This window comes from Podarcis gaigeae (assembly GCF_964106915.1).
Source record: "Podarcis gaigeae genome assembly, chromosome: 1".
Classification (NCBI taxonomy): Eukaryota; Metazoa; Chordata; class Lepidosauria; order Squamata; family Lacertidae; genus Podarcis; species Podarcis gaigeae.
This window is the reverse complement of record NC_139678.1, coordinates 106,922,562-106,941,151: the sequence shown is the minus strand read 5'-3', so window position 1 is coordinate 106,941,151 and position 18,590 is coordinate 106,922,562. Positions and strand designations below refer to the sequence as shown.

Here is an 18,590-nt window from a genome sequence, read left to right as displayed (position 1 = left end):
GTCTATTTCTCTGTCCTAAATTATCCATCTTTGGGAAAATGGCATCTTTGTCATTTATACACATATATACACATACTTCATAATAATGAATTGGCACTCGCATTGGAATGCCATTTGCTCAGTGCTATCCATAATCTTATCATTAATTCGTAAAATTCTATCCTTATCTTCTCCTCTGATTGTTTGTTGCAAGCCTTCTTTCCTGTGCACCTCTTTGGTTAATTTATCCATTGCAGCCCAGTATTAACATGTTTCAATAACCATTCCCAAATTGTGGTTGATTGGGAATGTTTCCAATGTCTTGCCCATAATTGTCTTAACAGAAATCAATGAGTTTCATGAACAGTTTCATAGGGCTTGGTAAATCTGTCTTTGTCACATTAAATGATATCAGTAGGATATGAACCAAATGTGAGAGATGCTATCTTGAGATATGACGCAGTATTTGTTGCTCGTACACCTGAGCCTGTTGGCATCCCCATCAGATATGAAGATGATCTGCTCCAGATGCCTTACATTCTAGCATTTGAATTGAATGATTGAGGATATCCTATTAAGTTGCACTGGTGTTCTAAGAACCACTGAAGCAACAGTTTATACTGTATTTGCAGACTTAATGGCATTGTCTTAATAGAATGAAATATGGGGAGCCATGTTTGTTCCGTAATGGGAATTCCAAGATCCCATTCTCTTTGCATTAATGCTGATTTTGATTAAGAGTACCAATTAACAGTGAAATAAGTCCTATTATATTTGGTGTGGTTTATTCCCACATAAGAGTGCACAAAGTGTGACTCTCCTCTGACTTTTCCTGAGGGCGGAGGACATACTTATGAAAGGTCATTGACACTGGTGAAGATCATTGACACTGGTGAAGGTAACTGAGAATGACAGACTTACAAAATGTAGTTTGAAAGTGAATAGAATAAATTGAACACTGCATAAACAAAATAGGGTGAGTTCTGTCCATTTTAGCACATGCGGCTGATAGCAAAAAAGCAAAGAGTGAGAGTTGAGTCTTTAGAGTTGCTTACATTTCTTACATGTTCCTTGAAATACTATGTGCAACAGGCCAGCTTCTGCATGTGCTGCAGTGGTTAGAGTTTGTTGTTTTGTAGCTCAGATGAAATTCTTGCTTGAGCTATCAAGCTCACTGGGTGGCCTTGGATAAATTGCAGTGACTCAACCTACTTGCCTCATAGGGTAGTTGCTGTGGTTAACAAGAGAGAACCCCAACTACCTCACATTGAACTTCTTAGAGGAAAGGTGGGGTGATAATATGCCATAGTATTCCAGCCACATGCTACATACACCTGACTTGACAAAATGTTTCCCTTGGAGGATTTGAGCATGAGTTATTGAAGTCTGCATTTGTTGTTCTTGTGTAGATACTTCCATTGCAAAAGGAATAGTGCAGGGATGTGGCTTCCCATTCACTTTTTTTTTCAAGTGAAGAGAAACTGGTTTGACTTGTATTTCTTGTGTGATGAACACATTCCAAGACACTATGCTTATTAAAGTATTTAATTTAAAGTAAAGTACCTTGAGTGATGTTACTTAAAAGTGATCTGGACTTGAACAGAGCAGAAAGAGTTGCTTATGCTGCTGTTCTATTGTGTTACATGTAGTAGAAAGTTTACTTAACTATACAGCCTTCCCTTCCCCTTTTTTATTGAAAAGGTTGTAGAATGTGAAACAGTCCATAAAGATTTATAGAGGAAAAAAATATATAATTATGAAGCTCAAGAAGAGGTGTGAAAATGTTGTCTATAGGGGAATAAATGAAAGAACAGATAGAGAATGCATATGTAATAAATCCTAGTACACACACTAGGGCTGTGTGATAAATCGCCATATTGTTGAATACCGTATTGAAATAACATTGTGATAAGTGTTTTGACAAGGCAATATACCTGTGAACAAAAGGTGGAGACTTGACAGCTTCCCAGGGGGTAGCTCAGCTGAACAGATAATTTGCAGATAATTTGCAGGCCTCCTTTCTCCTGCTTTGTTTGCGCTCTCCCTCCTCCCTTCCTAACTGGAAGTGGGGCTTCCGCAGCTTCTGATTGGCTGCAGAAGCCGCAGTTTGGTTTTCAAACATTTTGGAAGTTGAATGGACTTCTGGAACGGATTCCATTTGACTTCCAAGGTAAGACTGTAATCATCGTTGACTGTTAAGGATCCACACCACCGTAAAATATTTCATGATGATGATTTTACTTTATTTTTTGTATTTGTATAAAGCTGCTTCAAGACTGAATGTGCCGAGTTAAATAAAAGTATTGCTGTGATGATTGGGAATGTGGTTTGTATAATAATCTTTAATAGACGTAGATCATGTTGTTTTCCTTCCAACTTATTTTTAAAAAACTAACTGAAGAGAAAGGTGGGATGTAATCATACTTGTTTATGGTAGCAGGGAACTCATGAAAAATACTAGAGGTTGGAAGAAATTCCAAGTGTCTAGGGGTAGGAAAACAAAATACATGGATTTTCTACTCTTCTCAAAACCAACACATTCTGTGCAGAGAAGATAGATAGTGATAGAATCTTCCAAAGAAATTGGCTATTAATTTTTTGAGAACATATGTACTACCATCTGTGAAAAAAAGATGCTGGCCAGATATTTGATTTGATTTATTGTATAGGTTTGTAGGGTTTCAACAAAGCCATTTTTAAATATACTTAAAACATTACTTCTGAGCGACACTGAACAGTCAGATTCCTCTGGTCTGCACCAGTTCCAGGTCAGCCGCTAGGCACCAGCCATGGTTGGAGGCAGAAATGCTTGTGAAAATCGGTTGCTGGAAACCAAAGGGAGGGGGGAGAGTTCTCTCCTGCTCGAATCCTGCTTGCTAGTTTCCAACATGCATCTGTTTGGTTGCTGTACAAACAGCATGCAGGACTAGATGGGCCATTGGCTTGATCCAGCAGAGCTTTTCTTATGTGAGATAATGTTAGCAGAAATGAGAGGCGGTAGCTGACGATGTAGACATGACATTACCAGTTGGTGACTTGAGCAGTGGTGGAGGGCAGATAGGTCACCATGGTGCAGGCACACAGCTGCTTATTGGCCAGCAGCATCCCATGTGGGCATGGAACTATGACATAGTAAGTCCAGGTCCATGTGGGGTGCATTGAGATAGTCAGCAGCTGCTGCTGACCTGGCACCTCTTGCCTCCAGTCTCCCACCCTCCAAAAAGGGCACAGTTTCCTCTTAGGAATGTGTGCTGCTCCTTTGAAGAATTTTTTTTTTTAAAGCAAGAAGTATGTGTAAGTCCAAAAAGTGTTTCAGAATGATCCATCTCCTCTCTAGTTCATTCATCATCTCCAGATGTATATGCGCAAAATGGCACCATGAACATAGGTTAAAGTCGCCATAATGGAATGTCTAGGTGCCATTTTTGTTTGTTTTGGTTTTGCGGTGGACTTTATTATTATTATTATTATTATTATTATTATTATTCATTTCATTTCTGTACTGCTTTATATTTTAAAGAACAAATCTCAAAGCAGTTTACAACACATTCAAACATGAAACAGAACAATCCAGAATAAAACCCTCTTTTTTAGGGCAATGAATGCTTTATGTCTGCTTGGCACTGTGGAGACTGTGTGTTCCAATTATTATGTATTCCAAAATACAATAATTTGTTTTAATGTAGGGGAAAAATAAGGAATTTTTAATTGTAAGTGTTGTATAAATGAACTTTACTTTTACTTTCCAAACATGATAATGTTATGAGAAACCAAGTGGCTTTTGATTTGTAAATGGTGTTAAAAATGCATATTTTCCTATTTTCTCTAAGATTTCCATTCCTTCCCCCCCACAAACCAGGAAAAAAATGCCCCCCTGGTTTCAAAATTTCTATAAATTTTATACATCTGCACCTAGCATCTGAAAGGAAACTACCACCCCTGTATTACTGGCCTTCATCACCCTCGGAAAACTTGAAAGTGGGTATTATGCCACTAGATAAAATATTTTTTTTAAAAGTTTATTAGCTTGTAGTCCTGAAAACACAGGTTTGTGTTGCAGGAATGCAATGGAGGAGTTCTTACTGTGAGTTCATATTTTTTGTCTGCATATTCCTTGATAAATAAATTTATCAGGAAATAAAGGACATTTTTATGCTGTGTTGTATTACTGTACCTTATTGCAGTGTACTATAAACCTAAAGTGCAGCTTTCATGCAACAGCCATATGAAACACATGTCTTAGAGCACGTAAAACTCTGCAGGCTTCACTCTGATCAGAGCCCAGATCTAATTGATGGAACATAAGAAGGGCTTTTCCTTCTATCAAGTCGGACCATTTTTCCTTCTAGCTACATAATGTCTATACCAGGGGTAGACATTCCCTCCAAATGTTGTGGACTATACCATCTCTCTACTACTCTCAAGTATCAATTCTGAAAAATGGGAACAAAAAATCCAAAATGAAATGCTTTGGAGTGCTACAGATAAAATTTAAGGACAAAGGATGGAATCCAGCTGTTCTGGTCCACAAATGCAGTATTACATAATATAAAGGAGTTGAAGCATGCAGTTCCCCCACCTTCTGTTTAATAGAAAGTAGGCACAGTGGGCTGGTCTGATGCAAAGCCCTGTTGTGAACTCAGGTCACTGCAGCCACGGGTAGGATTGGGTTGTTGGGCAGTACTTTTGTTTCCTTTTTGGAGGTTAAAGCAATTGAGTAAATGTATTTTCACAAGTGCAGGGTTGCACAGTAGTACTGCAGTTTCATTCTTAGTGCTGGAATTTTGTAAGCGTAACTTCTGCTTTCTTCCTTTTATGAAAAAAAAATTTAGATATGGGAAAATTGTGTCTACGAAAGCTATTCTGGATAAAACGACAAACAAATGCAAAGGTATGTTCCTTGTTAATTCTTTTTCAATTTTTGATTTAATATCCTTTAAAATTTGCTTTAAAAACACACACACACACACACACACAAATGGTCTTGCCATGCATTACTCTGGAGCATTTGTTCCCTAGTAGATCTGGAATGTACCCAGCCCTACAAACAGGGTGCCAAAACTTCAGATGACTTCAGTCAAATTTAACATGCATGGCACTGTTTGCCATTTAGCCTCAGCTTCAAAGAAGAAAGGGAGGTTTGAAATGCTTCCACCACCCCCCTTAGCCTGCCGAGATCAGAACTCTTTACAAAGGACCATTTGACGGCAGAAAGTATCTGAAAAGATTACATATTGTGTAAATTGGCTTTATTAATTAGAACGAAGTAGTGTTAAGCAGTTCTTAATTGCATGTTCCAATCCTCTAATTGTATTTGTGTTCTGTTTCTTTTTGAATATAATGGAGCGGGGGGGGGGGAAGGGTTTCATTTTCACTGACATAATTATAGCTGGGGGAGAAACAATAAACTTCTTTCTGAGACACCGGGTGCATTAATTTAGTTTGGTGACCTTCAGTGTAATTATGATTAGATCATTTCCTAACAGAATGAGTGGTGGGTGGAACGTAATGGCAAACACTGACATATCAGGTTGCAGCCCCTCTTTCCAAAAGGGGAGGAACACCACTCTTAAGCACAGGAAAGCATCTGCCAAGTAGCAAGGCTAATATTGACTCCCTCTGCGATTAGGGACAAAGTTGACAAGCAAGAACAAAGAAAGTGAAAGCTCATCATTAACCGAACCCAAACATTTTACTCAAAGGCTAGTGGTAAAAAGCCAGTTATTTCAGAACACGTACAGAGGATTTTAATCTCAAAAGAGATTCTGTTAATTGGATTTGTCCACATTATTTTCATGCTGATGCTAAACTTAATGCTCAGATGTATCCAATGTTTGAAAACAGGAATTACTTAAACTGAATTAGGCTGCAGTCCTATACCCATTTGTGGGACTGTCCCAGGGACTTCACCTGAATAAACATGTATAGGATTGCAGTGTTAGGATGACAAAGTACCTTTTCCGTGGTGGTCCCCAGCCTGTGGAATGACCTTCCCATCAACATACAGCAGGCAACTGTAGTGAGCTTCTACTTACTCAAGCTTCCGCAGGCCTTTGATACTAGTCAAATGAGTCCTGCTTACTACAGTTGGCATATGTTATCCTTCTTCTTTATTGGATTGTTTTGTACTTAATTGCTGTGCAGCAATCCCTCATTTCATGTGAGGGGTCTCTTCCCAGGAGGTTGTGGGGACCATCCAGAACAGTGTGGAAGATGAGTGCAGAAGGAAGGTAGAAGCTGCACAAGCCGTCTCTCTCTTTCATTAACAAAGGCATATGCTAGAACAAAGACTCTTCTGCGAATGGAAAGACTCCATTTGCAGAAGGCCACTACAGTCGTACCTTGGAAGTCGGACGGAATCTGTTCCGGAAGTCCGTTCAACTTCCAAAAACCAAAGCACAGGTTCTGAGTGGCTGTAGGAAGCTCCTGCAGAGAATCGGAAGCCACAGAGGCCCCATTGGACGTTCAACTTCTGAAAATAGTTCGCAAGCAGGAACAGTCACTTCCTGGTTTGTGGCATTTGGGAGCCAAAATTTTCGAGAACTAAGCTGTTCGAAAACCAAGGTTACGACTGCAGTGGAAACAACATAGTGTCTTCATTTTTCTTAAGAAAGAGAATAAAACGTAATCTTACTTACAATATCTAAATATATTAAATATATATTATATCATATTTTGTTTAGAATATATATATAAAATATTCTAAATATTGGGGGTATCCAGTGAAGTATCTCTGTAAGCACAAGGACTTTGGACTGCACAGTGAAAATTCACCTCCCACTCTTATCCCTGTGCACTCCCTAAATCTGTTCTGGGACTTCCCGCAATGCTCCAGAACAAAGTTGGGAATGTCACCCTAGGTGAAGATATGGAGAGAAAGTTCCATTGAACCAATGAAAATCTTTGCACTAATAGATCTACTTTGTTGGATACTATCTACTGTGATTTTTTTAAAAAAAATATCAAAGTAAAGCTTTGCATTTCTTTAAATGTCATATTCAAGGCATATAAAAAGGGCTTTGTTTACTTTCTCCCTTTTAATCAAAAACTTAATTTCAAACATTTCTGATAGTTGGGGAAATGCACCACAGTAAAAAGCAATACAATGCACAATAAAATCCAAATCCAAACACAATCTATATTCCAAATAAATTAAAACTTGTAACAACAAAGGCGAAAGTAAATAAAAAGGTATTCAGCAACTGAACTAGCATTGGCATATGCCTTATTGCTCAGGGAAGGTTATGTGTGCCACCACCAAAAAGACTGCTTAATCTCCTCTGTTTTACCACTATGACCATCATCAATAAAGAACATATAAGAAGATGCAAAACAATCTCTTTAATTTAGTATATGGGTGCACTCCCAGTTGCCATCTATTCCTTGGCTGGGTTTAATAAAGATTTCTGGATTCCCATCTAGGATGACTGTGATGAGAGTGTCCACCCAAGCAGACAGCATGCATTCCTCCTTTTAATTTAACTGCATGTAGTGAAAATCTGCTGGTCTGCACAAAGCACTAAAAACCATGAGCAAGCTTTAATGAGCTCAGACACATCCTCTTCTTCACATCTTCCTGCATGGCTGTATCTTCCTAATTTACTTTTAGTTTCAAAGAATATCCGCTTCGTATTACACCCCAGTTTACAACAACCAATGATTAGTTGCTAAATAAGCCAACTTCAAACCATGGTTTATGAAGCTGGCTTGTTGTAACAGTCTGTTGCTTGTTTTAAACCAGGATTCTTGGTTCAAGCATGTTGCTCACCCATAGTTCTTTCAAACTAGTCTTGGCCATGTGGGTGATGGGGAGCATGCAGACCCTACTCTTTGCTGAATCTCTCAGAAGCTTGCCAACATAAGCATTGAACCATGGCATGGTGCAAGTATGAACCAACCCAAGAATAGCATGGTTTTTTAAAAAAAAAGTCTGGATAAGCAGATTGTAGTATTTAGTGGTATTGCAGTCATATTTCAGTGCAGATAAGGGTTAGCAACAAATATGGGCTAAATACATTTGGCCATTCTCTTCATGATGAGATATCACCATTAATGGATGAATGCCCATTGTATATTGTATATTCAGTAGATGTACAAATAATGTGCATATACAATTTTTGTAAAAGGCTACAAGTGATAGCCTTATATATGGCACTGAACAAGGAATCATTATAGGCAGTAAATGGAGCATGTGCCAATAAAAAACCAAAACCAAACAAACGTCTCAGATATTTGTTTTTTTGCAATATGAAATGTTTCAAACTAAGACAACATCTCTTTTCTAGTGAATTGTGCAGTAGTAACAGTTAAAGAAAAAAAAGCCTTTTGGAAGCTCCGGAAAACGATGCAGAGTGTGCTTTCATAGACACTATTTCCTCATCCTCATTTTTCAGGGGATGGTTATGAGGATGAAATAAAACATGCATGTTATAAGTCATTGCCCTTAAGCTTTCAGATGAAATAGGAAGTGAACACTTCAGCTTTTCTTACCCAATAAATAAGCGATGTTTTAAATTCCAGGTTATGGTTTTGTAGACTTTGACAGTCCAGCCGCAGCTCAGAAAGCAGTATCCGCTCTGAAGGCCACTGGAGTCCAAGCACAGATGGCAAAGGTAAGATAAATGCATTTGGATCATTCGGAGAGTAACCTCAGAAACCTATGGCCTCCAGTTATTGTTGGACTTTTTAACTCCCATCATCCCTCACTGCTAGACCATATTGGCTGGGGATAAGAAAAGAGTTATAGTCCAGCAACACCTGGGGAGCCACATATTCTTCACCCCTGCTCTACACTCTGGTGATAGTGGATCCTTCCTGGCATGAAATCAATGCCCTCTCATCAATGCCTTCTCATAATGGACATTCTCATGTGTACTTGAAGTCCTCCATCATTTAAAAAAACAAAACATGCTCATGGGGCAAGGTCTTAAACCATCACCTAGGATGACTTTTGACAGTACTACTCCTGGGGTAGTTAGATTTTGTTACCATAAATCTATAGCGATGACAATTTGTCACTTGAAGAGAAACTAAATACTTTACTCAGGAAGTAGTCACCTCTTTTGGCTACCTTACAGAGCATGCCTGGAATCTTCCCCTCTAATTCCAGTCTGCAGCCATGAGTGTTGTTGATTAATGTAGCCAGTGGCGTAGCGTGGGTTGTCAGCACCCGGGGCAAGGCAAGTAATTTGCGCCCCCTAACCCTAACCCCCAGATGCCCCCCTGCACCCCCCACGCTACGCCGCTGAATGTAGCCAAAACAGCACAACAACGCAGAGAAAGGAGGTTATCAGTAGAGGAGTGGAAACCCCAAGGTTGCAACAACAAACCTTTAGGAAGAAAAGTAAGGGAAGATGAAATCTCCAAACAGCCCAATGAAGACAAAATGCTCAGCAGGTACCACTTGTATTACTAAGCTAACCATCAAGACAAAAAATATGTCACTACCAGGCACATATTCTCAGCAGCTTGTTATGACAATGAAACATGCATTGTTTCTTGTTTTCAAAAGATGGAACACAACAGTTTTCAACTCTGCTGTTTATGCTGTATTTATGTTTTGGGGGGGAAGTGCAATTGTCCACATTAAGGCCTATTTACCCATCGCCCTTCTTACTCCCCTTAAAAGAAAGGTATGTTGACTTGGTTATGCGCATAATATGCAAGTTAATCAGGAACCAAAAGACCAAGCTCTACAGTATGACAACCAGTGTTCTGAGGTCATTCAGTACTCCAATATGAAGATGCTTGCAAATAAAACCAGTGAGTGGCAAATTCTTGTAAATAGTTGCAACTCCAGCCATCACATACTGTGGCCTAGCACATGGAACTTGGACTAGAAAAATGGCTTGCTTTGGAGATGGAGGAAGCCAAATGTCAGGCATGATTCACTCACTAAAAAATAAATTGCGGGATTTTTGTCAGGTTCTGCTGATCTAGAATCAGCCATTTCAGCCACCAAAAGAATCGTAATCTGATAAAACTCAAGTCAGCCTGAGTAATGCTACAAATGTTGCTATTTTATAAAGGCCAAAGGTTGCCAACAGAATGCATATAAATTAGGAGAACGAGCACTCTTGTGGAAAGAACTGAACAGCGGGGGGCAGGAATAAACTTTCTTCAGAATCTGAACTTCATTAAATAGAAAGTCCCTGCCATTTCCTGGAAAATTTTGTTTTGATTATAGCAGCAAAACACTTAATTTTTCTAAAGCATACTTCCCTACTTACAATGGTAATTCAGTGCTTACCTCTCTGCATTAACGGCATATGAAATGAAAGAAGTAGAAAATGACTGAAGAGTGTGAATCTTTGCAGAGTTAGAATAGAGCAGTTCAAATAGTCTTTATTTGTATGTCAAACTTTCATAAGACCAGCAAGTGGGAGCCATTGGTATGGTCGTTGCTCTTGTTGTTATCCAGCTACAAGTCAGTCAAAATATAATTACAACAAAAGAGATACATTAATGATAGAGATATAATGATAGGGATATAAAGGCAACAAAACTCTCTGGGATGCGTGGTCATCAGCTGCCAACACATTGTAATAGCAAATCTATTCCAACAATACTGTTTACCTAAACAGAATATATATAATTTCTTAAGTGACTTGCAACATCCTGAAAAGTATGTACTCCTGTACTCTGGTGCACTAATATATTATAGACATATCCCACCTTTCCACAAGGTTAGTTAATTTTATTGTATTTACTATTTCCCATGTTTTGAGCCTCCAGTCTTTTGCTGCCTGGGTCCTTATCTTTGTCCAGTTGTGACAGATTATAATACAGGCAGCTGTCAATAATAGGAACTATTGTAAACTATGAGTGATGCAGGTCTTCTGCACATACATATATTGCTATCATTCTTTAAAGTCTATCCTTTTAAGTTTGAAAACATAGTACTTTCTAAAATATTCAAGTGACTAAATAATGTGAGAGCCCCTCAGAATGATTAAATATGAAACAAATCTGGCACAGCTTTCTTGTCCGTTCTGCTTCTTCTTGAGTAATGTATAAACCAGGGTGGCTTTTTTCAGCTTAGGCAATATTTTTCCAAATTCTCCACTGAGGAACAGTGGAGCTAATAACCTGAAATGTCCTTGGATTAGTTCCAGGACAGCAAAATGAAAACCATATGTCTATTACTTAATGCACATTTTATCACATGCATGCACACTTGTTCTTACTTGACTTTCTTGCATTATGGCTGTTCTGTGGGTCTCTGTGTTAATGGTGGTGTCATAATATTTAATATCTAGGCACGTGACGGGTGAGAGGAACACACAAAACAAAAACTGGAAATAGTGCACATTTCTCTCCAATGTTAATGAGCCCTCTTTGTGTGAATTTGGGTGGTGATGCTTTTAAAAGCAGCAATTTGTTCATGGTTATGCTCTTAAATTTCAAACGGAAGTTGGAAATACAAGAGGATAGAAATCTGAAAAGGCAACAGTGCTCTGAACTATGTGTATGTGCTGATGGGGTCCACTTATAAAACTCAAAAGGCAATGTGACTATAATTTCATCACCCTTATTACATATGATGAGTGATAAGCATCTAATTCCATAGTATTTGGAATGAGCAGAGTTTCAGTCAGCAAAGGGGAGAGACAGGGAAATGTACTTCACATGTGAATAGCAGAGTTGGCTAACTAGAGATGTCATCCTGGTTCAGGCATGCAGAGACCACATTTTCTAGATTATATAGTGGCCTGGACCTAGTCTGATGGAGAGTATAAACCTGTGTATGGTTTGAACCATTGCAGACAGAAGCTTACAAGCTTCAATGTTCCTTTGCTTGCTTATTTTGAAAATCTCACACAGAAAGATAACATGTCACAGAGAACACTAGCCTAGAACCTGTGCATCTAGTCTGCTGTAGACTGAGCACTATGTTTACTAACCTGCATCAAGAAGGAAATGTAGTTTTAGCCCATAGGTAAGCTTAATTTTTTGTGTAATGCAAGGGACCGTTATTTACCGTTATGTTGGCTGGTTAAAGGGGTTAGCGCTATAAAGTTAGGCAGCTGACAACATTGTTATATAAATGAAAGGGTTCAGGAGATGACATCTTAATGTGTTTGCTCTTCCACAAAACATTTCCTATTTTGAATAAGGGCTATTGATGCTGTGTCTTGATATCTGGGTGTGCTGTGTAATCATCTTAAAATATACAGTATGTTTGCTTTTATAAATAAATTGCTTATGAGACCCTTAGCAGTTTCATTTATGGTTATTTTTTGTCCTCTTCTTATGTTGCTTTTGTCACCTGACGGACTAATCTTCTTAATCCCCTCTACCACCTTCTCACTCTTTGCAAAAGGTACAGCTCTGAGCTGGGCTTCGAATGGCTTTCTGTAAACTCCCTTTAATCTTACTGCCACCCCACATACAATGTACCTGCATCCTTCCCATCTGTAATGTAGCCAAATAAGTGGCATGTGGTGCAATACAGTAATTTTATTAAAACAGAAGTTATGTGATCACTTAGTGCACAGAAGGGTATGGTTTCTGTTATGTTTTATTCCCTCCCCTTTGTTACACATAAAGCAATGGTTATGTAGCACTAATACTATTCTATTATGCCAACCCTTGCTACCACCACCCAAACACACTCTAAACACCTCCAGTTCTCACTCCAACTACCACCCAGTCTGAAACTCAACTTATTCTCTGAACAGGCTCACACCAGTGTTGAGGCTCCCTCTCAAACTCTTATTCAGTCACCACTCACTTCCAGCATTCCAAGAACTCTCTCCTTCTCCCAGCCTAACACATACCTTAATTTAAATACCATAATTACCTACACATTTACCTTAATTACTCTAATATCATGACATACACACACAATTATATTTACTTAAACACCAGAACATCACCATAGATAGTAGAGTGAGATGTCTCTTACAACATACTTACTCTGGACCACTGCTTGGTCTCTTGGATTACGTGAACTCAAGTGTACTTCTTAAGTTGATTGTGTTAGTTTGCCTACTCCACCTAATTTCTATGAGCTCAGTGCAATGTTAAAATGAGGTCTGAACACCTATACATGCCTACAGTATATGCCCATTGATTTAATTAATTGAGAGTTCCTCTTACAAAATGAAAAGTATTTATTTTTATTTTCCCCCCATGAATGCTTTTGGCTTTTTGTGGTCCTCTCAGATAAGGTTAGTGGAATACACGTGGAGCTTCTAAAAGGTCTCATTGCATTGCTTTCTTAACAAAGCCCTGAACATCTTCATACAAAGGGTTGTCCTCTTATCCAAAAGGCACTTAGGAATGTCTCCATTTCATGAATTGAAAAGAAACGCTGTTTCAGATTTGCTCAGCTATGTTCTAGGAACCATAGTCTGGCGAAAAATAAAGGCCCCTTTCAGCCACGCTGCTTGTCTTGTTTGAATGCCACTATAATCAGGAAGTAGAAACTGTCTTTTGTGTTCATACATAGATTTAAGACCAGTATGAATGGCACACCATTTTTCTGTTTCAGTGAAGCTTTCTAGTAGCAGTGCTGAAAGTTCCGTGATGGAATTGAATCGAGGAATCTTGTGCTAAGCTCTATGAGGTTAAGACTTCTCTTCCGGCACTATCTGCCCTGTGGGGAGGAAGAAGAGGCTAGGGAGGCAGGCACAGACAACATTAGGGCCGGCTCCAGTGGGACTGTCCCCTCCCATCGGGCTAACTTTGTTTTAGTCCTTTAGTATCTTAAGCTGCCTTGGGTGCCCACACAGAAAGGCATATGTGAATGCAGTGAATGAATGAATGAATGAATGAATGAGGTACTAGATTGTGATTGTCAGCACTGAGTTGCAAGCTGAGGAATAATTTGGTCATAGTTGCACTAATGTGCCAAAGACTACCATATTATTGTGGGTTGCTACACATGTTTCCTCCGGCAATACTTAGATCATTTGGGGGATGGGGGCGCAATCTTTCCTCAGGTGGCAATTTTTTGAAAGAGTTACATGAGCATCATTTCACTTCACTACCTATATATATCCCTTGTTGGGAAGCAAGTAACATACTGAACCATGATATACATGGCACTTTCTCCCCTGCCATTGCAATGTAATCAAGTTCTATGAACCAGAAAGGATTATTAATCATGCCTACTGAAAATGTTGCCATACAATGTTAACTATGCTTCTGTTGGCATTTTTTATATTTGACTAGATAATGCAAGGTGTGTTTCTTGTTTTTGGTTTTAATTCCCCCTTTCTCTAACTAGTTTAAAGCTGCAGTTCTATATCCACTTACTGGGAAGTGATCCCCAAGGAACATAATGGATCTGTGTTCCCTGTTTCTCTCTCCAGCTTTCAAAGAGAGCTAGATAAATACATATGGTGGTCCCGATGTGTTGGGATATTGTTTTGGTGCTCCCAGCATACTGAGAGCTTCTACTAACATGGTCTTTTAAGGAAATCTGCAATAAGCCCCACTAATCTTCTGGAACTTCCTGGGGGGGGGGGTCACAGCCTTTCTGCAGAGCAAAGAAAATGCAAAGCTGCTTGCAAGTATATTAAAACATAACAAAAGTTGTTAAAGCAACAGTTAATTTTTAAAATATTAAGTGGGAGGAGGGGGACACCTATATGACAGCAGCCAGATTGGATCGGATCCAGCCTTGCTTACAGTAGACCTACTGAAATCAGTAAGTTAGTTGTGGCTAATATAAGACCCATCAATTTCAATTGCTTTATTCTAAGCATGACAATATATCAGCAGAAGCTATGAGAGGAGGCTACATAGCCACTGTTCCCAGACAGAGAATTACATAATGTAGACTCCATGATAACTAGAAAAAAAGGCCCAGCTTTATATTACAAGTTGGCTCTACAAATTTGGGAACATAAATGAAGGATTCAGCCACAGACCTCAAAGGCCATGGAGGTATATCCACAGTGGCTGCAATTCATCCATAAAAATTTCTACAACATATGAATTTTGTTGTAATTATGATGTTTTCTGCCTCTGCTGATCTTTTCCCCTATTTTGTGCACCTATTGCACAATATAGGCAACACGAGGCACCATTCCAAACTAAATAAATACAACCATTTTTTTTTTTTTTAAGAGGCTTAGTATTTCAACTTGTTCGGGAGGGGGACTTCTAATTATAGAGATTGTGATTTCAAGGGTGAGCTCTGTGTTCTAAGCGGTCTTGGAGCACAATTATTTCAACTTCATGCTTCATGTACTTTTTAAAAGGAAAAACAGGATGTGCGTGAAGACGAAAACCATATGATTAAACAATTAACCGTGCTGTTAGCATTACAACAGCATTCATTGTAACAAAGTACCTTTAAATAGTTCCTTGAGATCAATGAACAAAAACAATAAGCATGCTAATTTATTTTATTTTTTTTAGAGAGAGGACCCTGATAATTAGCTTACTAATGTAGACTTGGGAGTTCTTTTTTACTGATGCATTTTTGTGGCTGTTCCAGACCAGAAATATAGCCATATATGGATGCCTAGTTCAACCCATTTGCTGAATGGGTCAGAGCAGTAACTGACAGCACTGCAGCTGAAGCTGAATAGTTTTACATTTAACTGTGGGTGCATCTTCAGTAATACACATGAGCACTGCTTCCATGGGAAGGCAGGCCAGCTAGGATCGAATCCCTTTTGCCAAAAGGGTCTTCCATACAGTCACATGTTTTCTGAATGGCTGTCTGTTAGCCGTGACCCTTTGCAATGGAAGAAAAAACAGATGTTTTATCATGCTGCCAAGTTGTTGGGGCTCCCCCCCCCCCTTGCATGTTAGGAACAGTTCTACACACAGGGAGTTTTTGTTAATTAGTTTCAGATGATGACTGGGAGTTTTACACCATGCAGGACCTCCAGTTACTGCTCTTCTGTCCAACACACCACCCCCATCTGCCACCCCTGCCCTGCTCAAGCCGATGCTCACGGCTGGCTGTCCCCATTTCTTAATAAATGCTGAACATAGTTTTATGCTTATTAGATACTTAATCCCTTGAGTGCCTAAGGAAGAATAACATGCATACATACAAAAGAACACTAACTTAAAATCAGCCTTGTTTTGATATGCTCGAGGAAAAGCAAATAAGTGAATTCAACAGACTCGAAAGCTTTTTGTTAGCGGAAGCCCAACACAGGAGTTCTTCTTTTGCAAGGACCAGTTTACTACTTATATTTATTATTCAACGTGGTGCGGTATTAAACATAACTATAATAAATGCAATAAAACAATGCAGTCCCTTCAAAACAGAAACATAGCATGCACATTTTGATACATAATCTCAAAAATCTTTACAGAAACAGGACAACAGTATTATAAAATATCATAAAACATTCACCATGCAGTGTGGAAGGTGAAATAAAAGCTGGTATCAATTATCTGGGAATGCTTATCAAAAAAAAAAAAGGTATTTAAAAGGTAACTGAGACAAACCACTGTTGGTGCCTTTTGTATTGCATAAAGTGGGTGCCATCATGGAGAAGCCCACTGCTGTGTTGCTGCCTGATGTATTTTTTGGTTAGGCCGAAAAGCATCCTCTACCTAAAAGCATTGCTGTGTTATTCTTTCTTTCTTTTTACTAGCTAGGACCTGCTACAAATTGCTGAGGTGACACATATGCTTTCTGAATAATTTTGTATTGTATATTCAGTTTCATTGTCTCGCCTTTGAGAAGCATGTGCTTCTCGTGAGTCTTTGCTAAATGGATTCTCAGAGCCTGATCATGCATGGAAGTTGCCCTCACTTTAAATTTGTTACTGCTTTGGGGTGTTTGTACTATTCTGATGTCATCTGTTTATTCATAATCTGCATCTTTATATAATGTTAAAATAGAGCCAACGACTTCTTAGTCTTCCCTGTCAAAGAGAGAATGAGATAGTGTATATAAATATGGAAGGCAGAAAGGCCTTCAGGAATAAATATGGAAGGCCTTCAGGAGGCAGAAAAAGAGCTCCTGATCATACATGCTCTGATTTATCTCAAGCTCACTTGAACAAGATTTGTAAAACAAGTTAGAGCCAAATACTCCAGTGCAAACATACAGATTCCCTTTCTGTCTACAGCAGTCCTCGCTAGCTTCAGGGGGTTGGATAGGAGTCCTGAGATGGATTTCTAGAGGGGAAATTGGCAACAGAAAACCTATGGGCAGAAGGGTCTCCTACTTGCACATCAGAATCTTTGAACCCAAGCCACGGGTTTTTGACCAACTCTGAGCAAAGCCACTTTATTCTTCAGAACTTTTGAAATAGGCCTTGTGATCTGTTGTAGACTTTCATGTGAATCATCTTAGCTAACTGATTAAAATTGGGACAATTTTTTCAGGGATGCAGGATCCAGCATGGCAAAAGCCCTTCCATTGTGCAGCAAATACATTCCTTTTTATCTATTTATTTTCCCATGAATGTAATTCTAGAGATGATAATGGCTTATGTTGTCAGAAGAAGGAAGAGCTTATTCTGTGAATGATAGTAACGATGAATAGATGTAATCATACATTTTGGCCACAGCCATTTCTCTAGTTTCATTGATCTCCTAGGGAAGTCTTGAGAGACTGCTATTCAGTGACTTCAAAATTACACATTTAGCTTCGACTACTGTTGGCACCACTTTATTGTGGAGACTTTCTCAGCAAAGTAAGTCTCATGGGTACAATTTTATGTTCAAAATTTCCAATATTCTTCTGAAAAGTAATATTATTATTTTTATTGCTTTTTTTTTCAGCAACAAGAGCAGGATCCAACTAATCTATATATTTCCAATTTGCCACTTTCAATGGATGAACAAGAGCTGGAGAATATGCTGAAACCTTTTGGGCAAGTTATCTCTACAAGAATACTTCGTGATTCCAATGGCACAAGTCGTGGGGTTGGCTTTGCAAGGTACGATGGTAGCTGTCTTTTATATCGCTTCATGAATAGTATCTTCAGAACAATTATAGTTAAAGTAAAATGAAGGTGCTTAGCAATGGAAAACAGTATCTTACCATGACAAGAAACTCAAAACAAAGATGGTAGGACTGATCATTTAACCAAAATATTGATGGGTCTAATAATAATCAAGGATGCATGGCATGCACCTATTAGTACTGTAACTAATGGGTTTTCACACCACCTTTGCTTTAAGGTGCAATTTGAATTTTATTGCTCTCTTGCAATTAAAAGATGGGACACGACTGACACAAGGGCAATATTGACTTATTAGACAATACAGTATTAAACTAAAATCAAACAAGTTGTTAGTTGCCTTCTATTCCAATCCTAATATTGCTGTCTTATTCTTTGCATGTTTTTAATTGGCTCAGTTATTTTAAGGGTTCTTACACAATGAGTACTCAGAAATAATTACCCAGTATTGCCATATCCATACAAAGGTAATATACAAAGTTGAATTCGATTAGTAATTACACACAAGAAACCTGTTAGACTAAATAAGGAAAACTGTATTCATACCCAAGACAAGTTGAATTTGCTTTTTAGATAGTTCCAATGTGCAATGAGAAAAACACTGCCATTTGAATGTTTACTTTCAGTCTTTAATAGTGGAACGATGATTGGGGGGAAGCATAAATCTTACCCCAAATTTATTTTTTCAAAACACACAATTAAAGCATCCTTCTCGCACAC

General features: G+C 38.6%; 1 protein-coding gene across 4 annotated transcripts in view; it reads left to right on the top strand.

Moving 5' to 3' along the window:
- Positions 1-18,590, top strand: part of RBMS1 (RNA binding motif single stranded interacting protein 1) — a 118,334-nt gene that overhangs the window by 78,182 nt on the left and 21,562 nt on the right. For all 4 annotated transcript variants that reach the window (XM_083711126.1, XM_083711127.1, XM_083711125.1 and 1 more), the window contains exons 3-5: positions 4,812-4,870; positions 8,500-8,591; positions 17,689-17,846. In XM_083711126.1, the coding sequence (XP_083567252.1) occupies positions 4,812-4,870; positions 8,500-8,591; positions 17,689-17,846 (309 nt within the window). The remainder of the gene's footprint in view (positions 1-4,811; positions 4,871-8,499; positions 8,592-17,688; positions 17,847-18,590) is intronic.